General features: G+C 38.9%; 1 protein-coding gene across 4 annotated transcripts in view; it reads left to right on the top strand.

Moving 5' to 3' along the window:
• fat1a (FAT atypical cadherin 1a) overlaps nucleotides 1–26,740 on the top strand; it is a 177,771-nt gene that overhangs the window by 105,839 nt on the left and 45,192 nt on the right. For all 4 annotated transcript variants that reach the window (XM_067986812.1, XM_067986807.1, XM_067986800.1 and 1 more), the window contains exons 4-9: nucleotides 3,131–3,460; nucleotides 4,099–4,309; nucleotides 11,411–11,550; nucleotides 16,957–17,232; nucleotides 19,251–19,461; nucleotides 21,628–25,698. In XM_067986812.1, coding sequence (XP_067842913.1) covers nucleotides 3,131–3,460; nucleotides 4,099–4,309; nucleotides 11,411–11,550; nucleotides 16,957–17,232; nucleotides 19,251–19,461; nucleotides 21,628–25,698 — 5,239 coding nt within the window. The remainder of the gene's footprint in view (nucleotides 1–3,130; nucleotides 3,461–4,098; nucleotides 4,310–11,410; nucleotides 11,551–16,956; nucleotides 17,233–19,250; nucleotides 19,462–21,627; nucleotides 25,699–26,740) is intronic.

Genomic DNA, 26,740 nt, shown 5'->3' with positions numbered 1-26,740 from the left:
GTGTAAAGATCCTTTGTGTTAACAGGTAAGACATTTTTTCACCTGCACAATACCTGTCTGCTGTCTTATTTTTTATCTGATGAAACTCTTTCACTGGTAATGCTAGTGCGTTGTTAACCAAATGAAATTAGGCACAATGGATGTGAAGTCAAATAGTAATAGATGAGTTTGAAATCTGATATTTTAAAGAATAGTTCAGGTAATTTTGTACTTTCTGGGCAGTCTTTAGCAGGATGGTAATGTAATTAGAAGGGGAGCCAAATGGTGCACATCTGTTAAGCAGAATTAAATGTCCATTGACTAAATCTGGTCATATGCCTTTGTTTAGTACATAAATGGTTATTGACTAACATGACATATATCATGGTAGTAGTATCTGTCCAGAATGTGATCATATGTCTGTTTCCTACTGTCCAGTAAAATACTTGGCTGTTTAATAAAACAAATATGGGTGGTGGGGGTGGGGAAGGATTAAAGGAGAAGAAAAACCAGCCTCCTTTTAGTGCAAATTGAAAAAGTGCTCTGAATGCCTTTGTGTCTGGGAATGAAAGAAATATAACATTTTTGGAGCTCTTGGGTATTCCTGAGTGTAGAATGCACAGAAGCTGTTGACAGTTGGATTAAATATGTGCAGACTGGTCCTGATACCCTTCAACTAAACCGAAATTAGATCCAAGAAATTCATAGTGTAAAACATAATTTGAAGTTATAGTTTTGTTTGCAATGAAAATGGAATATATAGATCCATCAGTACCTGAAAAGAGAAAGACATTCTGGGTGGAGACTCTTCATCTGGCAAAGAGTCTTTACTCAAAATGTTCATCTGTCTTCATTCAGATGCTGATAGATCTGTATTTACCCAAAACTTTGTTTTTGCTTCAAATTTCTAACATCAATAGTTTTTTTTATTCTGTTTTATTTTCAGTTTGTCTGCTCAAAATTAAACAGTTGTTTTGAAAAATATTTCTGGTGGAAAGCATCATTCTTATTCATGCAGTATCAATAGCAGACATAACTGCTGATTTATGTTTCAGTTCTTGTTTTAAAAGTATTGCAATAATTTAAATTGAATTATTAAAAAATGTGCATAAAATGCCATTTAATTATTACTCATTTATGCCACAATTAGAGTCCAGTCATTTCAATCATCTGTATGCAGAAAGATCTAACATGCTAGTTTTATAGGCTGAGTTACTGGCAGACACCCAAAGCAGCTGCCTTTTGAAATGAGCAAACAAGCTACAGTCGGTGACATTCCTGTCTTTGCTAATTTTACTGAAGGAAAAATCATGTAAGCATGGAACACCACTTTATAGTCATACCAATTTTTCCAGTAAAATTATAATAAGGGCAGGAATTTTTCCCCCTCATCTGCAGTTGATAAAATATAGGGGTGGGGGTGCGAGGTAGATTTTCATGTGTGGTGCACGTTGGGCAGGCAAAAGGCTGAACGATCGACCCCAGTGAGAGGCCTGAACCATTTTTGTGGTCGGGGCAATATTTTAATTTGCCCACGTGTTTGGGGTGCTGACAGGCAGCTCGCTGATGGCATGGGGAAGATCAGGTGGCTCCTCCATGGAGCTGAGCCATCGTTTTCTGATTAAAGGAGCAGGGGAGGCAATCCCCGGGAAGGGCCGTGGAGGATCAGGCATTGGATGGGTCAATTTTTGTGGGGCTAGGGGAATATTACTGCTCCTCCAAGTTCCATAAGAATCACTAGAAGACCTACCTGCCTTATATTTGAAGTGGCCACCAGAGGCCCCTTTAAGGACAGCTGGTTAGGCTGCTCTATGTGCAGTAGCACTGGGCAGAGCACACACTACTCCCATTGGTACATGCATATTTAATTGGGGTCCTGTTGACGTCATAAGACCCTGGTTTGCATCGTATAATGAAGGTCCTTCCTGTTTCCGGTGGGCTATCTGAAGGCAGGCACAATAACAGTGGGAATGGGGTACTAGGTTCTGCACTCTGATTTTGAGCGCACTACCACCCCATTCCGAGCTGAAAATTGGGATGAAAATTGATGCCACTGTATGTTTAGGTGTTGAGAAGTTGTGATCAAATAAATGAAGATGAATAGAACTAGTATATTTGGTTTGCAATGGATGCTTTTGATGTCACTTTGTATTGTCTGTAAAAAGCAGTGAAATTGAACTGACTGTGAGAATAGTGGTTGGCTTTTAAAAGATAACTTCTTTCATAGTTTGTTCAGGAACTAGAGTTCAATATTTGGCAAGGGTGAATATCACTGCTAACTATGAATTCGGTATATAATTTACATCTTTTAAGCTGATTTACATTTTTGTTGGTTTTGTTGTGCTCATCAAGGTGAGAGATGTCAATGCTGGGAAATGAATCACTTATTAGCACTTTCATCTCCCAACATCAGCATCGAGGACTCCCAGGTCAAGTATGGTAAGGCCTTATGTAATGTAGAGCTCTCTTTAACATACCCAGTCATGTGCACCCATTACCACACCAGTAGGAATTTATTTGCTCCCTACACAAACCATTCTCGTGTCTGTTTTGAACAGAATTGTCAATTAGCACTGATTTGTGGAAAGTTTTATGCTGTGGACATTTACCTGCATGGAAGTTGGTTGAGATTGCTCAAACGTATTTTACTTCCAGCCCTGGAGAAGGTTTGATCTGATCAATTTGCTTGGGATCATAGAGAGATCCCAAAGGTGAAAAGGAATGGTGGAACCCAATCTCTGACATTACTCAGCCTTTTTCTTGCCCACTTCAAAGAAATTTCCAGTCTGCTGATTTAAATAAATGCACTCCCCTTTTGAAACCTGAAATCCCACAGGTTTATGTGCCTCATGTTAAAATTTAAACTATAGTGTTTGTGCTCTGATTTGCCATTCCCCTTTCCACCTTCCAGTGTACAAATGCTGATCACTGCTGCAAGGTATTGAAATTACTGGTTGCAGATTGCTTACAGTAAAGCAAAAATAAGAAAAAATGTTTTATTTGGTCCAGCAATAAACACTTTACATGTTGAAACTTATTTTGGACCTATGAGCATATTTTCTTCTACTTCTAGTGTAAAATTAGATGATTTAAATGCTTTTTATAACTAATACTGACTATAATGTGTTTTGTTTTCCTGCTGTTTTAACAGGTGACAATTACTGACAATGGCAGCACCCCAAAATCTACCATTGCTAGAGTTATAGTAAAGGTTTTGGATGAAAATGACAACAAACCTCAGTTCTTGCAGAAGTTCTACAAAATCAAACTGCCAGAGCGAATAAAACCAGAACGAGAGAAATCCGTTAAGCGGGAACCCATCTTTAGAGTCATCGCTGCTGATAAAGATGAGGGTCCAAATGCAGAGATATCTTACAGTATTGAAGAGGGAGATGAACAGGGCAAGTTCTTCATTGAGCCTAAAACTGGTGTTGTCTCATGCAAGAAGTTTTCTGCAGCAGGGGAATATGATATTCTTACAGTGAGTGTGTATGTATATATATATACATATTTATATCTATGTGCATTAAGTTCAGATACATAGGCCCATAAATTCGGGAGCGCCCATTTTTGGGCAAGCGGGGGTGCAAGGTTCCTTCCCTGCGTCTGAATGGTGAAGCAAGAGGCTCCCTTGATCTTGAGCCTCATTTTAATGGAACCGGCAATGAGAGCCCCCCAGTGAAGAGGAGTGCAAGAACGGGCTGCTGCTAGCGTCGCAGCAGCCCTGAAGTAAGTGGGTTCGGGACCGAGGTTGGGATAGGGATCAGGTCCGGGAATTGCGGGGAACGGTGGCAATGAGGTGGAAGGACTGAGTATGGGGGCGGAGCGGGGGGAAGGCAGAGGCGCAGAGCACGGCGGTGATGGGGTGCAGGGCGAGCAGTGACGCTCGATTCCTTTAATGTGGAGTCGGGAAGAGCACTCCTGCTTTCGTTTTATTACGGTAAAGGCTCAAAGTGCGAGTTGTTATTGCTGCTGTCAAAGTAGAGGGATAACTGGACATGTGGAAACTAGAAGAAGTGACATTGTACCATTTATTTATACATAATGAATTGTACAATTATATTTTCTTAAGCAATATGCATTCGGGTTTTCAGTTAAAAGATTCATATTTTTTGACAGATTAAAGCTGTTGATAATGGACGTCCTCAGAAATCATCTGCAACTCGGCTGCACGTTGAGTGGATTGTGAAACCCAAGCCATCCTCTGTGCCGTGGAATTTTGAAGAATCTTCATTTTCCTTTAGTGTAATGGAGAGTGATCCAGTTACTCACATGGTTGGAGTCATTGCTGTTGAACCTGCTGGCACTACCCTCTGGTTTGATATCACTGGTAAGGAATGTGATGACTCTCTCTCTCTCTCTCTCTCTCCAGTTAGGTTGTAATGAATTACATATAAAACATAACACTATTGGATCTTTCCAAATTGACCACTTTACAATATTTAATTGAGTTTCCTTGGGTACAAATTTATTTTGATTTCTCTTTTTTTCTTGTCAACTTTTCTCCCATCTCTTCTTTTGAATACGTCAACTCTCTTCTGGGGTACTCTTCAGTGGGCGCAAGTTGCCCTCCAGTAGCTTGCCTACACGTTGGATAATGGACGTCTTCAGAAATAATTCGTAACTTGTCACCTTGAGTGGATCGTGAGACCCAAGCCATCCCCTATGCCATGGACTTCTGAAGAATTGTTATTTTCTTTTAGTGTCGTGGAGTGTGGTTATTGCTCATATGCAAGCCTTGACGGTGAATGTTGGCTGGCAACTTGACTATGGGGGGAGGGGGGCCACAGCTGAGCTCAGTCCTATCTCCACACGGCACTTCCCACAGGATTTGTTGGATAGCAATCAGGAGCAGAAACCCTGATCAATTTTTGCTACCATAACCTAGAGGCATAGTAGATTATTATAGTGCCCTCCTACTTTCTGAGTGAGATCAGCCAAATCAGTGGTACCTAGGACCTTCTTGGTCTCTGTGGTTCAATTACTTCATCAATAAACTAATTGAACTGCTACAGAGTTTGCTTTTTCGTTTAAACTTAATGCATCTTTTAATTGATTTCTCATACATTATTTTGTTTCCTTGAATAAGTTTGATTATGAATATATTATTCAGTGCATAGAAATGCTTAAATGAACACATGGAAAGTTATATAAAATACCTCAGGAACAATAAACAATGCTGCCTCTAACATGTCCATACCCCAAACTGGTGGTTTACAAAATTTAATTGACAGCCTGGACATAGAAGTTACTGAATTTACATATATAAAGGGAGGTAGAAAGAGATTCAATAGTAACTACCAAAAGGGAATTAGATAAATACTTGAAGGGAAAAAAATGACGGGGCTATGGGGAAAGAGCAGGAGAATGGGACAAATTGGATAGCGCTTTTGAAGAGCAGGCATGATGGGTCAAATGGCCATCTGCTGCACTGTACCTACAATGACACCTACAAATTCAATGTCCAGTTTGTAAACTGAACAAGCTATAAGTTTATAATAGTACTAACAATATAAATCTAATCAAAATACATTTTTCTGAAAATCAGATTCATAATTTTATCTTGTCCTATTGTCTTACTCTGCTATCTGCTATACTAAATCAAATGTTTCAGAATTGTTGATTGTGTTCATTAAAGGCACTGACCTTGTCATTATGTTTATTTAGTGCAAACATGTGCATGCTAATCTGTAAATTGCAGTTTGCTTAAAAGCTGGAAAATGAAGGGTAACTCTGCAATCCGACCCACCCAGAGGGGAGCAGCGCTCAAAAGGAATGCATCTCTGGAAATTACAGGTGCACAGCCTGTGATTTTTCACCCATTAATCCCCATTGGGAGCACCGGATTGTGGAATTACCCCTATAATGGATTTCTTTAGTCTACCTCTATTATGAATCTCACTTTTAACTAGATTCTCATTAACTAATCTCATTTCTTTTCTTTTCTATCCTTGCTGCCTTTTCTGTCTTCGACTGTGTTTCTGGCTCTGCAAGGTGACAAACAAGCTAGAGAAATGTTTTATATCTTTCAGATGGCTTGTGACCTGAACTGTACAGCAGAAGGTATCTGCTGCCATCTCATAATTATGCTTTGGTACTACATTATGAGATCTACTAATTAGATTTAGTAATGGAAATGGTATTCTTGTTTTTGTTCTATTCATAAACTAAGAAAAAATGTTGCCTAAAAATAACTTACACCCATATATGTGTCACTGAGTTAGCAAGTTAAATACGTTTTATGTTTTCATTGGTTGCATATAATGCTGCTTTTGTGTTTAATCCAGTTCTCTACTATATCTGTTTATCTGAATATTAAAAATCTTACATCTGAGCGTACTTTCTATTAACTCTTTCGATTATACTTTCCTATGTCCACATTTGTAATGGAAAGTGCCCAGGTAAACTTGTCAGGCTGTAATTACTCCCCTCTCGTCAATGGAGTGCTGCAGCACCACCACTGGCAGGAGGGTGTAATTACAACAGGACAAGTTTACATAGGCAGTTTATAATATAAATGTGGACGTAGGAATCTATAATGGAAATATAAATGTAAGGACAGAAGCTGTAACTTTAAAATCGGGACTGAATTATGTCTGTATGCCCTGGTCCAGATATCCCTTCCTTCTAACCCAGCTTTCCCTGAAAACTACCCTTGGTCCTGATTTCCCATGTGTACAACCATAAGACATTGACTAGTATCTATATATAAAACAATGCAAATATTGGCTGAAAACTAGAGTTACAGCTTCTCTCCCAAACAAATTTTTGTTTCATTCAGTTTCATAACCTTGTTCTGTTTTGCATTAGTGATGAAGTTGAAAGAATTAACAACGAAAAGTAAATTCAGAATTCTATTTAAGATATAAAATGATATCAGATTGATCAGCTATTTAAGCTTTTTGATTCTTGATTGGAAGGCAACTTTTAATAATCAAGGGAGCAATCAAGTTTTGCCTACTCTGTGGTGTAAATCCAAATTGGATGCTTAGATTGCCACCTCTCAGTGACTCATAGTAACTACAGATATAACATTCTGTTGGAACATACCATTACAGATGATAAATGGGTGGATCGAATAATTAAAATTAAGTGATACATTTATACCTAAAGTTATTAATAAATCCATCAATTAAATTCGTACCATTTTACTGATGACTTCAATGTTATTTTTCCGAGCTCCATCATGATGTAACTGATCATTTTAAATTGAATCATGTCCCACTGGTATAACTACCGGGAAGATAGTAGCATAACAATTAGGAATACAGTTGTATATTTTAGAGCACTACAGGGTCTGTTTTACCACTTTGCTTTACTTCCCGAAATGATCCATGGTGTGTTAAAGTCAGAGTAAATATACACTGTACGGTTGCCTAAATGCAATTAGCTAATGATTAACCAAACTGGCCTTTTCTCATCAGCTGTTAAAAATATTTCTAGTGAAAACTAAAGTTATACAAAGTAGTTGTTCAGTTATAATTGGTTATGCTATTTAAATTTTTATCTCATGAGTTACCTTTAAAACCACCAGTTGGACAATAGCTGTTTTTGAAAATTGGCAATTAATTAAGGGAGTAAAATATTTGCATTTAAAACTACAATAACAGAAAATGAACTGACAAAATTAAACCTTTTAAATTCTCTGATCTTCAGTGTAAGTATTTTGTGCAATATATGCCTTGATCTTCCATTGGCTTTCTCCTAACAGCTTTATAGATCTTCCAAAATTACTTTCTGCAATAGTGTAGACTTATTACAGTAACTGCCTGATGGCACCTACATATAGACAAGCTTTTGTAACATTTTGAAAATGAATTCTCCCACTCAACCACATAATTTCCTTGCTTAAAACAACAACTTCTATATGTACAGTGTTCCTCACATGCAGAAAGATGTCTGAAATCGCTTTACAGGCTATTGGACAAATATCGATTGGGAGAGGAATAAGGAAAAAGAGTCGTTGAGGGAAGCATTATTTCAAGAGATGTTTATGAAGGTGGGGAGGGAAGTGATGAGGTAGAGGTACCGAGGACAATTTGAGGGCAGAGACCCACTGGTAAAGGAGCAGACGGAGTGGGAAACGAAAAGTAGTCCAGTGTCAGGAGAAGAGACTGCATTCAAGGAGAACAAGAATGATAGGGGTGTGGGCCTTGGAATGGTAAGGATATAGATTGTGACATTTTGGCTGAGTAGCAGGATGGTGAGGCTAGCTAGTTGGAGAAATTTAGTTTTGAGGTAATGAAGAGGTAGATAAAGGTTTCAGCTATAGAGGGGAAGAGGAAGGGCAGAGGCTAGCAGTGCTATTGAGGTGAAAGAAAACTGTTTTGAGGATAGAGTTGATGGGGGGAGGGGGGAGGAAGCTGACCTTGAGGCAATGTACCAACATTTTGCACTGCTCAACTTAGCCTGAGGTGGTACATGGCAAGTTGACATGAATCAAAGCCAGTGGGTGTGTACGTGTTTACGGGAGCTGACGAGGTTAGCTTCAATTTCACTGATAACTAACTAGGAAAAAGGGTGTTCTATAATTGTACTTTGCAGATGCAACAACATTTACTAAAACCATTCATTGTTCAGAGGTAAACCTGATAATGTATCATATATAAAACATTAGCATTGGAGAGATTAGAGTTAAAGTATTCAGCATAGATCATTACTACCAGAACTTTCCACTGTTCAGTACTAACCAAACCCTTTGTTGAGGGTTTGGAAGTTTTGTATATAGCTCTTGGTTTTGGTTGGAGGGAAGTTCTATAGCGTACTAGCAATCATTAATTACAATTAACTTTTTGTATTTATAAAGAAAAAAGATTATGGTTATTTTTAAATTTGTAAGTATTTATTGAATGTACACCAGTAAATCCCATTCGCACATACACAAATTGGCTTCTAAAATGCAATATACTTTGCCCCAGCAGACGTTTGCAAATGAAAATAATACAAGTTGATGTTTATATTTAAAACCAGTTATTTTTAGTGGACTTTTAAAAGAATTTAGAATAGCAATACTATGCTGATCATAGTTGACCTACAAAAGCTCTGCCACAATGCTATTTAGAAATACTATAGTTTAAAGAAATGTAGTAACTTCAGCATTTTACAGATTGATCTTTAACATGATTATTATTTTTTGCAAATAGTGTCAAAATCAATTTGAAATTCAGATTATTATTCTTAAATAGAGTTTTTCGTGGAATATTTGCAAGAATGATACTGGGGCTTAAAGGGTTAAATTATGACGACTGGTTGCATTAACTTCGCTTGAACTCCCATGAGTTTAGAAGGGTGAGGGGTGATCTAACTGATGAGTTTAAAATGATAAAGGGATTCAGTAGAATAGATACACAAACTTATTTCCTCTGGTGGGGGAATCCAGAACAAGAAGGCATAATCTTAAAATTAGAGCTAGGCCATTTAGTAGTGAAATCAGAAAACACTTTCACACAAAGGAACACTCTCTCCCAAAAGGCTTTCAATGTTCAGTCAATTGAAATTTGCAAGACTGAGATTGATAAATTTCTGTTAGGTAAGGTATCAAGGGATATGGATCAAAGGCAGGAGAATGGAGTTGAGGTATAGATCAGCCATGATCTGATTGAATGGCAGAACAAGCTCGATGGGCTGAATTAAACTCGTGTTTCTACGCAATTTGATGTTGCACATTGATTCCCTAGGAATGCTGCAGTATACTGATATGCATAACTTAGTTTTTAAAAAAAAGTTACTTCATCTTATGACGAGCAGGTCTTGAAATTTGCTTTTTCTAAAAACTTTGAGAAATTTTATTCCCATGTATTGCACCAGTATTCAGCATGTGTTTTTCTAAAGTTTTAACAAACCATCTGTGAGCATGAAACAATTGGCTCAGAATGAACATAATCATTGCATGCATATTTTCAGACTTAGTTCAGAATCGATTTTGTGTGCTAAGCAGTGGTTATCTGTCAATTATGTTGGAGGTTCATTGAGTAGTTGTTCAGTAAAAATCTGCAAAGGCAGATGGTAAAACCCCAGAAAGAATTGCTGAAACTATTAATCATTTGCATTTTGATAATTATGGTAAAAGGAGAAGCAATGAACTAAACAGTTTAATGATTTCCTATTTTGAACTTGTTTCAGGGTTCTTTATAATCCACATTGAATGAAAAGGAAAAAACATATCTATATATGTTAAGAATCTTTTATATAGCATGCAATTCTCATCCACAAACTTTAATTCATGAGTCATGCTTTGATCTCAACATTTAACATTGAAACTATCTATATCAACATTTATAATGAAAATCCATATGTAAACATATATAATTACAAAAGACTATTTTGTCAACTTTTGTTGTCACAGTTTGCTGATGAGCCAACTGAATCACTGAAAATGCTTTCTGGAAAAAGTATCCTGCCTTTTTGTCTCAGCAACTTAAATTGCTAATGTCTAAAATAAGATTTTAGGCACAGCCTCCAGTGGTGGAGCTATTAAAATTGGGGATGGACAAGAGGCCAGAATTGGAGGAACGCAAAGATCTCAGAGGGTTGTGGGGCTAGAGGAAGTTACAGAAATAGGGAGGAGCGAGGCCATGGAGGGATTTGAAAATAAAGATTAGAATTTTAAAATCGAAGCATTGCCGGACCGGGAGCCAATGTAGGTCAGCAAGCACAAGGGTGAAGGGGACTTGGTGCAAGTTAGTATATGGACAACAGAATTTTGGATGAGCTCAAGTTTATGGAGGGTGGAAGATGGGCGGTCGACCGGGAGAGCATTGGAATAGTCGAGTATAGAGGTAACAAGGGCATGGACGAGGGTTTCAGCAGCAGATGAGCTGAGAGAGGGGCGGAGACGGGCAGTGTTACGGAGGTAGAATTAGGCTCTCTTGGTGATGGAGCGGATATGTGGTCGGAGGCTCATCTCTGGGTCAAATAGGACGCCAAGGTTGCAAACGGTCTGGTTCAGTCTCAGACAATGGCCAGGAAGATGGATGGCGTCGGTGGCTAGGGAACGAAGTTTGTGGCTTGGACCGAAGACAATGGCTTCGATCTTCCCAATATTTATTGTATATTTCATAATGGTCTGTTCTCTTGTTTACCTTGTTTTGAAACAAGAAATTTGGAGATATTTTAATTGTGAAAATAAAGTGTAGTTCTGACACTGTTGAAGCACTAGTTAAAACAAAAAGCCTCCCATATCTCTAAAGTTCCTCATTTTAAAAAAAAGAAGCAAAATCAAAATTGACTTAAAATTATTAGGAAAGAAAGGGGTGAATTCCTGCGTCAAGCTGTTTCTCTGCTGAAGTTATGTTGGACGGGATTCATCCCTTATATCCTTCTGCATGCTCAGTGAAACAAGACCAATTTTTTTTTATTTACATACAATCTGATAGCTGAACAAAATCTGCTGATTTTTTTATATCTACCTTTTCATATCCTTAAAACCCAGGTGGCAACTATGACAGCCGATTTGATGTGGACAAAGGTAGTGGAACCATCATTGTTGCTACACCACTTGATGCAGAACAGAAATCAAATTACAACTTGACAGTGGAGGCAACAGATGGAACCACGTCCATCAGCACTCAGGTAATTGAATTCCTGATGAAGGACTTGGATTCAAGGAAGAGCATTTGCTTTCGTTCATTTTAGCCAACAGTGTTGCAAAACAGGATTTTCATTTTGAAGTTATTAGTCTATTGCCATATAACATCTTCAGCATTGAACTGTTTTCTACCCTCACATAGCTTAAATGTTGTATTTCAGTCTTTCAAATCAGTGGGAAGAAAAGAAAAAACTAAGCATGATGAGGAACAGTTTACTGCCATGGCAGTGTTTAGATACATATAGTTTGGCAAGCATTTGCAGCTTGTAGAACTACTGAAGCTCGTGGAAGAATGATGTCAATGCTGTGTAAATGGCATAATAATAGTCATGTAATCTTGGTTAAATATGCTAGAATTGTATCACAATTGTACTACAGAGAAAAAAATGTGCTTGTTAACATTGGTGAATCGGAACAATGTACTGGAAAATCTAATTACATGTCAGTCAGTGGAAATCAACCCCCCCCCCATAGTTGGATTTATCACCATCCTGGTGAAAGATCAATCTTCTGCTTCTTTTGTCTATTTCAGATGTTTATTCACATGGCTTGTAATTTAGAAATTATCGATGGCACGTCATTTCTCAACAGGCTGCTGCAGTTTGTAGTTTTGAATATGGCCCACAGTGTGAAAATTCTTCAGTTAATGTCTTCTGAAATAGTATAAAAACTATAATAACTATATTTTAGTTCTCTACAGTAAAAAAAATGTGCACATGTGCAAATCTGCACCATCATAAAGCATAAGATTTTTTTGAGGGAGGGAAGTTTGGAAGTTACACAATGGAACTTTTTTAAAAAAAAAATTAGACCACCGAAGTTCCAATGATTAATTGTCTGCCGTATGTAAGGACTTGGGAAAATTCAAGTAGTATGTTTTAAATGAGAATTTTAAACATACACTTTCCAGGTCAGTTCAAAAATGGAACTAGAAATCTTTATTTATGATGAGAAATTCCTACAGTACCAAACAGAGTTCAATTTCAATACCAGCACTGAACTGAAATTCTTAACATCCATCTCTGAAATAACAGTGAGTAGTAATGCTCAGACCTGTAGATTGAAAGGTTATTTATTTTTCCCGAGAGTGCAATGAATCATACTTAGTACAATTTTTGTGATTTTATTAATGGTTTTCGAGCCAGAAAGGTCCAAAGAGGAGTTTTGCTGTTCGTGCCTTTTGGATTTTATCTGATAGTCTACATTCCCACTATTAGACCTATTTGAGTTTCATATTATAAATGTGAAGTGGGAATAAGTCAGTCTCAAATCTGCCAATAATGCTTGTTATGATGCTGAAATAAAACATCGCAGGACTACCAATAGATTACTACAGAATAACAGCAGTATGATGGCAGTGAACAATTTTCAGACTTCTAAAGATAATGCAGTGGCATTGTGCATTAATGCTGTGGCATTTTGTGCTGTTGAAAGGCGGAGCTTGGTTCACACCTATCTGTACTGTCTGGAAAGATTCTGAGCAGAGACCAGATAGTTTCTCAATTGTGAGGGAACATTGTCATATCATTGGCAGAATCGTTGGTGGGGTGGGGAAGAGAAGAGAACAGGTCAATGAACCCCTCCATTGAATGGGGAATGGTCCATCAAGTGGGGCCAAATAAAATGGAGTAGAATTGTTGCAGGAATTCACTAATGTCTCACCATAAGGTAAGTGAAAAATCAGGGGAAACTCTAGAGAAATGGCGTAAATGGTCGTTTATGCAGTTTTTCTAGGATTTCCACTGACTTCCTGCTGAAGCTATGGCAGGATATTGAGAAAATTCCCATGGAAATTATTTGCAAGTATATTAAAAGCACATCGTATAAAAACAACAGTTTGCTTTTATGTGGACCTTTAATGATGAAAAGCATCTCAAGGAGATTCAGAGGCATGACATTTTTTTAAAAAAATGCCGAGCCAAAGGAATGATTAGGATGGATGACAAAATGCTTGGTCCAAAAGGTGGGTTTTAAGGAGGTTTTAAAGGAGAAGGTGGAAGGGTTTGGGATGGGAATTCCAGAGATTGGGACCTGGGCAGCTGAATGCATGGCTGCCTAAGGGGCGGGGATGCACAAGAGGCCAGAGTCAGAGGAACAAAGTTTGGGGGAGATTGTTGGGGCGGGAGGAGGTTACAGAGATAGGGAGCAATTGAGGCTATGGAGAGATTTAAACACAATGAGAATGTTAAATTAGAGACTTTGGGAAACCAGGAGCCAATATAGGTCAGCAAGGACAAGGCGATGGGATATGCAGGATAAGGTATCAGCAGCAGAGTTTTAGATGAGTTGAAGTTGATAAAAATTGGAGAATGGGAACCTGGACAGGAGATCATTGGAGGAATCGAATCTGAGGTATAACTGCATCACTTACTTCCTGTAACACTTTCCTGTCACATTTTTTTCTGTTCTGTTATTTCAAACACGTCTTTCTGTCACAATTAAACTTACCTATTCATTCGACTTATTCCTGATACCGTCTAACTTCATCCCCAAGATGAGTAAATCTGCTGTGCACAGTGTCACTCACCTTGGTGGTTCTAAAATCTCTCTGTTCCCTCCCATTGTCACCTTTTTCAGCTGCCATTCCCCTCCTCTTCATGCTGGTGCCCTGATTTCTATCCCTCCCTTGCTTCCGGTGTGCTGAAATTGCTCAAGGAACTTTGAGTCAGTTCCTGATCATGGCCAGCTTTTCGCACTCTGGGACAAGGGGGCAAGATTGCTGAAAGTGTTTCCCCAAAGCTCGCTGCTAGGTAAACTTTTTAATATAAAACAGGCATGTTTTGTTTTGGGGAGTGAAGAGAATTAATTCTCCGCGCCCCCCACCCCCCAACATCCTCTGATACCATACCAGGATGCCCCTTTCCAATGCTATGAGGCTGTAGGATCACCCTTCCCAACAGTACTAGACCCTTTAATTTCCCCCAGTGTAATTAAACTCATTAGCTCCCTCCAGTGATGCTAAATCCTGAGACCCTCTACCTCCAGTACTGACCTCTCTCCAATGCTCCCAGATACATGTATGAGCTCCCTGTGTTGCCGGATCTCTTCACCCACAGTACTCAAGGCTCCAACACCATCTCTCATGCTGCCACATTCAGAGACCCTCTGCCAGGCTGCCAAGCCATGCCAACAGACCCTGGGGATTACTGGGTAAACCAAACCCCACATTGCATCTATCAGTTCTACCAAACCCCAGCCTTCACCTACACAGTGCTGCCATACCCCACAATCCCCTCGTCTACTGTTGCTAAACTGCCCCTAGCTACCTCCAATCTGCTACGTGTTGCCTGCCATTTTCCTGTGTACCCTGCACTTTAGAAAAAGAGGTAAAAATTGAATACATAGGTTAAGGAATAATTTTCTGCGGTGAGTTTAGTTCGCATCTACCCTGCAAATACAGGAATTTCACGCCGTTCAATGTTTTTGACTAGTGAGTGAAACAGCGAGATGCCATTTTCATGAAGCTGATGGCGGAACGGTGCATCTCGGACAGCAACTTCTGGATTTTCATGTTTAACTGCGCATCTGCCCTTGCTTGAAATTGCTGTCTGATTTATGTATAAAATAACAGTGAGTGCTGTTAGCCTCACCGTTAATTTGACAGTAAATTCTGGCCCATAGAATGTTACAAGCATAACAGTTATTGTTATAAAACCTTTAATTCACCATGAGCAATGCCACAAGAGATAGGTAGTAATATTTTTAAAATGGTACGTCAAGCATGTATTTCCTGCCTGCCTTACTTCTGTCACACTTCAAATGGCACAATGACAAAATATAGTAACAGATGAACTCTCCAGTATCACATAATATCAGAGCCAGAATGTCTAAAATTTCTTGATTGACCTCTATGAATTCACCCAGTTTGCTTAGCCTTAAGAGGTACATACATACATAAAGTTTAGCATCATAATAAAACATCAGAGCCTGCTTTCTTTTGGGAGCTGTAGCTGGGCACTAAACAGGCACAGTATTCAGGAGGTGAACAGGGGAGGCAACGGAAACTGGAGTGTGGGCGTGCAGCTGTGCTCCTGGCCACCGACATCTGGGCCTTCTGGATACTGGCTATTGTTAGAGTGCAGCAGCCAGAAGGCCCCAAATCCCATAGATTGTGCGGGGGGGAATCTGCTACCAGATTCACAGCTGCTGAATCTGAAATCAGCACTGATGGAGTGCCTCAAACAATATCAGCTCACATAGATGGTCTGATCTTTTGGTGATGTGCTGGTTCCATTTTGACAGCAGCATCTAGCAAGGCATTCCAGAAACTGATGTGCATCATGATAACTTGACATGTTATAGACACCAATGTATCTACTTATTCGCATGAGACGAATCCCTCCTCACTGTATTAGATTCATACCAATTAATAGATGTCAGTATGTGCAGGTAGATGACATAAACCACGTACACTGGGTGCTCGAGTTTCCTCTGAAACGTGGAGTACCTGCACATGTGTGATATCATTCTAAGTTTCAGAAGAAACTGGATTGGTACTGCTGTGGATTGGTATCACTTCCACCATGTCTGTTCAGTAAGCATCACTTGGAGACAGTACTTGTTTTTATAACAACAGCGTTACAATAGTAGGAATTTAGAAAGCTGATAACTGTGTATAGAGCTGTGCAAAATAAGCTATCCTTGCATACTTAATATATTAATTAATTTGAGTTAAATCACACATGATGCCAGTGATTTTCAGTAATGTGCAATTCGAGTTCATCTTTCTGAATGGCTGGACAAACAAAAACTTCTTTAGACGTGAATTGCTGCAGTCAGCAGCACATCTGGCCTCAGCAGTAGGAGTCAATGGAATGATAGTGAAGACAGGCATTCTGTGTTATCTAAAGTTCTGGAAATGTTTGAGAGTCTTCAGCTGAATATAAGGAGTTTCTGAATAACAATATTTTGGATTCTTCATGATTAAGCACAGCTTGTTAACAGTTTGAGTACTTAAGAATGCTCTAAACCTTGTTAATGACTTCTCAGGAGAAAGAGGCAAAAGAAATGAAGCTATTTAAAATGGAAATTATAATCTGGTAATTAGAAACCATTTAGATTTTCATTTGTGGGCTTTCATAGACAAATGTGTTGCTCTAACTTATTCACCTAATCTGTTTATCCAGGTATACTTTTCAGCTGATTAGAATTTTGAAAAATATAGTAAGCAATCTAAGTGTCTATTGTTCATTTTGTAATATGTATAATTCATTTTATATGATAGAATTCTATTGACATTCAAACACAATCTTGCTATATCACAAACTTGAAGTCATTAAAGCCATATTAATAGAATGATGAGGGCTGCTATTGTATTGAGTTCCTCTTGATGTATGAAAGAAACGTAGTGGAATTCCAGTTATCAAATGTAAAATTTTACTTCATTTCAGGTATACATTAAAGTCATTGATACAAATGACCATCGACCTGAGTTTTCAAAACCAAAATATGAAGTAAATATCCCGGAAGATACAATTCCTGAAACAATAATCCTCCAAGTTAGTGCCAGTGATAAGGATGAGAAGAACAAATTAATTTACACTCTTCAAAGCAGCACAGATCCTAGCAGTTTGAAAAGATTTAGGCTGGATCCTGGTACTGGGGTTCTCTTCACTGCCGAAAGACTGGACCATGAGACCAAGCATCAGCATGTGCTTACTATAATGGTGAGTTTAATACTCTTCAGTGAAAATACATTTTCTTGACATATTTCAGATTTTATCACAGCCAATGCTTTTAATAATTTTACTAGTATATATACTGCCTGACTTTTTTCCACCTTTCACCAATTATGTTTGACTACAGGCAGCAAATTGAAGGACTGGTTTGGTTCTCATCAGAGTGCGGGACAGCAATACCAGAGACTGGAATATTTTTCCACTTCTGGGACTCATTGCTTCAGTCATGCAGTCTAGATTTATGGTTTTGTAATCCTTCCACCATGGTTGCCGTAACCGTTCTCCAAATGAGTTGAAAAAGCCATAACTGAATCTTAGACTCCATTGCAGCATGCGTGAGAAGTGCTTCTACTGCGTCTATGACCTGTGTATGTAAGTGAGTTTTCCACTGCAGATGCACTGGTATTGCCACTTATTCAAAGGCAGACTGCAGTGCAGATAACAGACAGCACTCGTGGGAGATGGCAGCTCATATGAGTGTTGGATTCATCCACTCTATCCAGATTACCTTCCAAAACCATGTGCAAGAAGAGAAATGTTTGTTCCATAGTATGCTGCTTCTGAACTAGCCTCCTTATTAAAGCAGGACCACTACAGCTCAGTGGGAGCAATCAGCATGTTGGGCCTCTGTTAGTACAAGCTCCATCTCATCAACCATCAACAGTCCTCACCAATAATGTGTACATCTGTACCGCTCCTTGCTTCCATTGGGGTGATAACAGTTGAAACTCAAGTGTGTGGTGTTCCTTGCATGCAGCTGGTGATTCACTGGGGTCTCCTTGCTTTGTGAGGAGAGCAGGTGGCACATCATAATTACAGATGCATAATCATTTGGTTACCGTATTGTCAGTATATGTAGTATTGTATGCTTGTGCAGAATCAGTAAGTGTGGACATACTGATGTAAAGTATTGTGTAAGCCTTTCAATATATGATTTTATGATGCATCTAACTAGTTCTACCCTTTGCTGTCATTTCCACAGTCCTAAAGGCTTTGAAATGTTTCTCCCCACCCTAAAAAGATATTTTGGGCTTCACTGTTGCACATTGTACTCTTCTATTATGTGCCTTTTTTCCTTTAAAAGTAAGAGCAGTAAGGAGGATGGTGATTTGGACCATTGAAGTCCCTTGCTGCAATATATTTTCTCTCCCATCATGACAGGCCTTATGTAATTTGCATAACCTATTTTTACTTAAAGTGCCTTACTTGCTGCATCCTTGCTAACTTTTTTCTATGATGTGGAGATGCCGGTGATGGACTGGGGTAGACAAATGTAAGCAATCTTACAACACCAGGTTATAGTCCAACAGTTTTATTTGAAAATCACAAGCTTTCGGAGCTTACCTCCTTCGTCAGGTGATTGACTCAATCACCTGACGAAGGAGGTAAGCTCCGAAAGCTTGTGATTTTCAAATAAAACTGTTGGACTATAACCTGGTGTTGTAAGATTGCTAACTTTTTTCTACATATAGATTTAACTACTACTCTACTTCAAGACCCTAAATACTCACTTATTCCCATTTTATACTACTATTCATGCTTTACCTTTGTGTTCTTTAAATTGAGGACCTTCTTCCACACCTCTTGTCGTGCCATCTAAGTAGCAGAGATGGTGCTGACCCTGTCACATATTTCCATTCTTCTCACTTTTTTGTACAATTAGGCTGTCCTCCCCACTGAAAATGTGTATGCATTGTTCCAGTCCTGTGCCTACCAGCACTTGGAAGGCCTTACTGTTACTATAATTCAAACATTGGGCGTGAAATTGTTTCTTGGCGAAAGAGCAAAACGGGCGATATCGAATTGGCAGCCCATTTTGCACCCCGTTCAATTTTCTTTTCCATTGACTTCAAAATTAGAATGTGGTGCAAAACGTGCTGCCGATTTGCTATCGCCCGTTTTGTATCACATTCCGATTTTGAAGAGGAAGCAAAGGAGGATGGGAGTTGAGATAGTCAAGTGATTCTTTTTGTGGTGGTACACTCATTTGTTAATTTCTTCCCAAGGTTCGAGATCAAGATGTTCCTGTCAAACGCAATTACGTAAGAGTAATTATTAATGTTGAAGATACCAATGACCATGCACCATGGTTTACCAGCTCTTCCTATACTGGTCGTGTGTACGAATCTGCTGCAGTTGACTCAGCGGTGCTTCAGGTCACAGCACTGGATAAAGATAAGGGCCGAAATGCAGAAGTTACTTACACTATTGAATCGGGTAATGATTTATATCAGTTTTCTTGGTTTGAGACTTGAATTACTGATTGAATAAAAACAGGAAATGCTGGAAAATACCCAACAGGTCAGTCAGCATCTGTAAAGAGAAAAGACAAGCTCATGTTTCAGGTGAATACCCTTCATCAGAGCTGTAAATAAAACGATAATAAGTAAGCATTTTAGTCAATTTGGAAAAAATAGAAAAAGGGATACGGCAAACAACAGATACTGCAGTCACATAGAGGGAGGTAATGAGCTGAATAATCTGTAAACTGCATGATAGAAAACTGTTAGATAAAAAATAATTAATGAGGCAATGGAAAGGCATTTAAAAAACAAAAGAATGTAAAAAGAAATTAGAATGTGAAAAGACATGGGAGGCTCACAAACAAAAAGGTGAGATAATGGTGAAATTGGAGAAATTTAAAAATGAGAGAAAATAACCATTTATAGAGGTTTGAAATGAAAACAGAAAATGCTGGCAGAACACAATGGGAGAGATTTTCAAGTTGGGTCCAAAATAGGCCTGATATTGGTTGCATGCCCCATCCCCCCAAGGCCACAGTCGGGAGGCTCAAACCATTTTCAGGTTGGGGTCACATTTAAATTCCACTGTTGAGCTGTGGGTGCCAAATGGGCGCTGTGCTGTAGCTCGCCGGTTTTGTGCGGGGAATTCGGGCATGTGTCCATTATGAATGAAAAATCACGGGAAACTTTCAAATTCCTGATATACATTCCCAGAGGGCATAGTTTCATGTCAGTAGTACAAATTTGTTAAATTGCTCCTCAAATGTACCTATTTTTCTTTTTCTTTTAATTATACATATATTCTAATCAGTATAAATAATTGGATTGTGTTGTGACGAACATGATTGCAAACATCTTGAAGACATTATTAACCTATGAAAACATTTTTTCTATTTTCCCAGCATTGTATTTTATACAACAAACAATGATATTGGGGGTGGAAAATATGGTGAATGTTGGATTAAGCACATTCCTCAGATGTCTGGAATGGTTTAGCTATTATTTATGGGACAGTTTGGGATTGTGTGGAAAGCAAAAATTTTAAAATGCAGAAACTACCAAGTAGTGAAGTATTAAGTGAGATTTCCTTGTTAAATTTTAAATAATATATTTTTCAACAAAATATTAAAAATCTTGAACCACTTAAGTGACCGAGTGATTTGACCAAATTCTAGTTACTTTAATGTCTGGGAGAAAAAAGAGATTATGGTTTTAATAAGATAACAAAACAAGATAACAGTCTAGCCACTTTTGCTGTGCACTCCATTACACATTTTCAGATGAAGAGTTTGGCTCGTGTGCAACAGATCACACTTGATAGCATTCAAAAGGCAACATTAAAAGTTTTAAATAACCTTTCTGATTTTAATTATTAGATTTGAGGAAAAATAATATTTTATGTGGTCTCTTTAGACTGTGACTGAAGAAGCAAGGACCTAGAAATTGGATTGTGCTGCATCCATTTTACAAACATAAAACGGGTGTCTAACGGTCCAATATGGCAAGTGTTGTGTGCATGCTCATTCCTTGCTGGAAGTGTGCCATCTGCCATATTGGTTAGGGTTCCTCTGTAGGCATCCAGGTTGCACGCCTTGAACTAGCGTTAAGCCCTTTACATATGTTTCAGGCCCCATTTGCAAAATTCAATTACGAGTGACTGCAGCATGCGCTGTACATGCTGCTGTCGGTTTCATCAGGCGCTTAGCAGCCAAACCAGCAGTCCTTAAAGGAACTGCTGGAGGATTCCCCCTGGAAAGGCAAGTTTTAACTTTGTTACTCACCTTATTGTGGAGCCGGGAGGACCAATTTCCCCCTCCCCCCGGCTGCACTCAGGGCAGCTCAAGTTCTTGGAGGGAGCCTAAAACTGATGTTACGCCTCTTGTCAACATATGCAAGGGACCAAACATCTGTTTTAGGCGGCCACCTAGATGCCTAAACATTGTCTGAGGCCAATATGCCTTGAGGTGCCAGCCAAAGCCTTGCGAAATTGGCCATTTTTGTCACCGTTCTCCATCTGGTAAACAGTGCAATGATGACCAATTTCTAATTCATTTTATTAATATTATATCTCACCAATGTATGTCTATAATATTCTATATGTATATGTTCTAATTTGGTGTTAACATATTTGTTTTTGCAGGAAATGCTGGCAACAGTTTTGCCATTGATCCAGTTCTGGGTACTATTATAGTTGCAAAAGGTTTGGACCGTAGTACACGGAGGCAGTATGAACTTATAGTCAAAGCAACTGATGGAGGAAAACCTCCAATGAGTGCTATTACTACAGTTCGCATCTTTGTGACCATTTCAGATAATGCAGCACCCAAGTTTACAGTAAAGGAGTACTATGCAGAGATAAGTGAAGGGGCCAGTGTTGGTAGCTTTGTCATCCTGGTAACTGCATCCAGCCAATCGTCTATTGTTTATGAAATAAAAGATGGAAATACAGATGGTGCATTTAACATCAATCCTAACTCGGGTGTCATAATCACTCAAAAGGCACTTGACAATGAAGGACTGGCTTCGTACAGACTTACAGTTCAAGCTACAAATATGGCTGTCTTATCTACCAATATCACTGTTTTGATACACCTGCGAGATGAAAATGACAACATGCCAGTCTTCACTCAGTCAGAGTATATAGGAATCATTAGTGAATCTGCCCATATCAACAGTGTTGTTCTAAATGACAAAAATACTCCACTGGTAATTCAAGCCACAGATGCTGATGAAGGATCCAATGCTCTTCTGGTTTATCAGATTGCTGAACCATCTGCCCAGAAATATTTTGCTGTTGACTCCAGCACAGGTGCCATCCGTGCAGTGATGAAACTAGACTATGAGCAGACGAATGTTTTTCACTTCACTGTGCAAGTGCATGATGGTGGAAACCCACAGTTATTTGCAGAACATCCAGCAAATGTTACTATTCATGTGATTGATGTAAATGATTGCCCACCAGTATTTGTTCAGAATTTGTACGAGATGTCTCTGCTTGTGCCAACATATAAAGGAGTGAAAGTGACTGTTGTAAATGCCACAGACGCAGACTCTGGTTCAAACGCAGATCTAATTTATTCTATAATTGATGGTAACATAGGTGAGAAGTTCTCCATAGATGCGAAGACAGCACTTATTTCAGTGCAAAACACTGTTCATTTGAGGAGCAGATATGAGCTTACAGTTAGAGCTAGTGATGGCAGATTTTCAAGCACAACTTTGGTGCGAATAAATATAAAAGAAAGCAAAGAAAGCCACCTGAAATTCACACAAAGCTCATACTCTGCTATGGTAAAGGAAAACTCTACAGAAGTTAAAACTATAGCCATTATTACTACAATGGGCAATGAAATGAATGAACCATTATTTTACCATATCCTTAACCCTGATAGAAAGTTTAAAATAAGTCACACTTCAGGTGTTCTTGCAACTACAGGAATTCCATTTGATCGTGAAGAGCAGGAAGTGTACGATGTAGTGGTTGAAGTTAGCGAAGAAAAGAATCCATCAAGAGTTGCTCATGTGGTTGTGAAGGTTACTGTTGAAGACATTAATGACAATGCTCCAGTTTTTGTCAACCTGCCTTATTATGCAGTAGTCCAGGTTGATGCTGAAGTAGGCCATGTTATTCGCCAAGTCACTGCTATAGACAAGGATGTTGGTAAAAATGGAGAAGTTTACTATTACCTCAAAGAACGCCATGAACATTTTCAGGTAGGACCATCAGGGGAAATATCCCTAAAGAAGATTTTTGAACCCAACCTATCAAATGTGGAGTATGTTATTGTTGTTGTAGCAAAAGATGGAGGAGCAGTATCACTTTCTGCAGAAGTTGAAGTGCCAATCACTGTTATAAACAAAGCCATGCCTGTATTTGAAAAGCCATTCTACAGTATTGAGATACCTGAGAATATTCAGCTGCACACACCCGTTGTATATGTACAGGCTAACAGTCCAGAAGGTCCTCGTGTCATTTACAGCATCACAGATGGAGATCCTTTCAATCAGTTTACAATCAATTTCAACACTGGAGTTATAAATGTAATTAGCTCACTAGACTTTGAGACACATCCAGCTTACAAGTTAACTGTAAGAGCAACAGACTCACTGACTGGATCTCACGCTGAGGTATTTGTTGATATTGTGGTAGAAGATGTTAATGATAATCCTCCACTGTTTACAGAGAGGAAATACACTGCCACTCTATCTGAGGCCTCTGTGGTGGGTACATCAGTGGTCCAAGTCACTGCCATGGATTCAGATTCTGGAATGAATAAAGTTCTTTACTACCAATTGGTAGAAGATGTGACCAAAAGCTCAGAATATTTTCACATTGACAGCACCAGTGGCCTCATTTTGACAGCACGGATGCTTGATTATGAACAGATTCAACAGTATAATCTCCTTGTTAGAACCCTGGATAGTGGCAAGCCTCAACTTAGCAGTGACGTTATTCTGACTGTACACATCACTGATTTGAATGACAACCCACCATTGTTCAACGAACTGCTGTACCAGGCCTCAGTAAGTGAGCCTGTAACCCGTGGGCATTTTGTAACACATGTGCAGGCCTCTGATGCAGATACTTCTGATGTGGAGAAACTTCGATATTCAATTGTGTCTGGCAATGATCGTATGAATTTTGCAATAGATAGTAAGTCGGGCATTATTACTGTTGCAAACTTGCACAAGCAGAATCTGGAGGCAGTTTACAATCTTAGTGTATCTGTGTCAGATGGTGTTTTTAGAAGCTCAGCAAAAGTTCGAGTAAGCATTATTACTGCTAATTTCCATAAGCCTGTCTTTGATCAAACTGACCATGAAGTAGAATTGGCTGAAAATTCTGATGTTGGCACCCTGGTGATTGAAGTGAAGGCAACAGATGAAGACTCTGGTACATATGGGCACATAAGTTATTTCATTGTTAATGACTTTGCAAGAGACAAATTTTCTGTTGATCAGAAAGGAAAAATTTTCACATCAGAGAAATTGGATCGTGAAAACCCAGTAGAGAAGGTGATCACTATCAGTATTATGGCAAAAGATGGTGGTGGCAAAGTGGCTTTCTGCAATATCAATGTTATACTCACCGACGAAAATGATAATATGCCTCAGTTCCGAGCTGCAGAGTATAAGGTAAACATTGGGTCGTATCTTCCAAAGGGATCTTCAGTCATTAAGATTGTAGCATCAGATGCTGATGAAGGTAGTAATGCAGATATTGTCTACACCATTGAGGCAGATTCTGACAATGTTGAAGAAAACCTTCAAATTGATTCATTTTCTGGAATCATCAGCACCAAAGAAAGCCTAGTTGGACTAGAGAACAACTTTTATACTTTCTTTGTCAGAGCTAAAGATGGTGGAGTTCCACGGCAGGAGTCTGTTGTTCCTGTCTACGTTCGAATACTCCCACCTGAGGTCCCACTTCCAAAATTTCCAGAACCCTTCTATACATTCACAGTCTCTGAGGAGATCAGCGTTGGAACTGAGATTGATTTGATTAGAGCAGAAAATGATGAACCATTGGTCTACAGTCTTGTGAAGGGAAATACACCTGAAAGTAACAAGGATGAAATATTTACCATAGAACGGGATACTGGGAGGTTAAAAACTGAAAAGAAACTTGATCATGAAATGACTAAATGGTATCAGATTACAGTCATGGCACAATATCCTTTTGAGGAATATGAAGTTGTTTCTTCCGTGGATGTAAGTATTCAAGTGAAAGATGAAAATGACAACAAACCCATTTTTGATTCTAATCCGTATGAAGCCTTTGTTGTAGAAAACCTACCTGAAGGAACCACAGTAATTCAGGTAAAAGCAACCGACCTGGATTCTGGAGCCAATGGTCAGGTGACTTACAGTTTAGCTCAATCTCAGGAGCCTGATGATATGCTGGAACTCTTCACCATTAACAGTGAAACAGGTTGGATAGCAACTCTCAGAGAGTTGGACCATGAGAAACAGAAGAAGTATGACATCATAGTAGTAGCATCCGATCATGGAGAAAAGGTACAATTGTCCACTTCTACAGTGGTGGATGTCACTGTTACTGATGTGAATGACAACCCTCCACGCTTTACTGCTGAGGTCTACAAGGGGACTGTGAGTGAAGATGACCCACCCGGTGGAGTGATAGCTATCCTGAGTACTACAGATTCTGATACTGAAGAAGTCAATAGACAAGTTACCTGCTACATTACAGGTAAGGACTTTGTCAAAGTAGAGTAATATGTTACAAGTGCTTTGTGCAGATATTGAGGACGATACATATTTATGTTAACACTTTACTCATGTAAAAGCTGAATGTAGATTTTTGTTAGATTAATGGGACTGACATTTAAGAAATTGTGACGTTTATATTCCCCATGCCTTGCCATTAGATTTAAATGGAGTTAAATCATTGTTTATCTGTAAAACTTTACAGTGTAGTAACTTAAATCTATTTGGTTTTTGCCAGACTTGATAAACCAATCTCTTTTGTTAGTCCCTGGGTTCCTTTTACAGTTTCTGGGTAGAAATTGGACCTCTTGGGCCCGCTTCATCCCCATAAAACAGGCACAAAGAGGGCCAATTTTGGGGACCAACATCCCGTTCCCAAAGCACGCATGAAAAACGTCCGACCAGGCGAGGCAAGCGACCTGACATTGAACTTCTTAAAATGCTGGAAATTTATGCCTGTGGCAGCTTGCACAAATATTATTAATAGAACCCGAGGCCTAATTTTGGGCTGGCCTCGGGCTTCCCACTTGGGATGCACATTACATGTGTGGCGCTCATTTTGGGCCTGAAGACTGGCCGAAAGGAACTTCTGCCCCCTCTGTGTGCGAATTGTTATAGTAATTTGCTATGTGTCCATGTAACAGTCTGACCTTAGCAATCTACCTGAGAACCTTAAAAAACTTAGACTTACAGCAAAATTGACAAGTTTCTTTCTGTAATCAGATTTTTAAAAATATTTATTTTGAAAATAGGGTTACCATAATTTATATATTTAAATGTACATGTGTCCAAAACTACTGAACTATTGCTTGGAAGCTGACTGCTTCAGCAATACAAAGCTCAGCAAACTTCTTCACTTAACCTTAACATTGGGCTGGAATTTGGTGAAAGCTTGGGCCGTTGTAATGGCATACGACATTATTATGGTGCAGAAATTCCTGGAAATTATAGCATGAGTGACTTATGTCATTACCTCCATCATGCCTTGATTTGCTGGGACTTTTACATTGCTCCACCGAGACCCT

Source organism: Heptranchias perlo, chromosome 1 (genome assembly GCF_035084215.1).
Source record: "Heptranchias perlo isolate sHepPer1 chromosome 1, sHepPer1.hap1, whole genome shotgun sequence".
Taxonomy (NCBI): domain Eukaryota; kingdom Metazoa; phylum Chordata; class Chondrichthyes; order Hexanchiformes; family Hexanchidae; genus Heptranchias; species Heptranchias perlo.
Note: the sequence above shows the minus strand (reverse complement) of the source record. Positions and strands in the feature narration are given on the sequence as shown.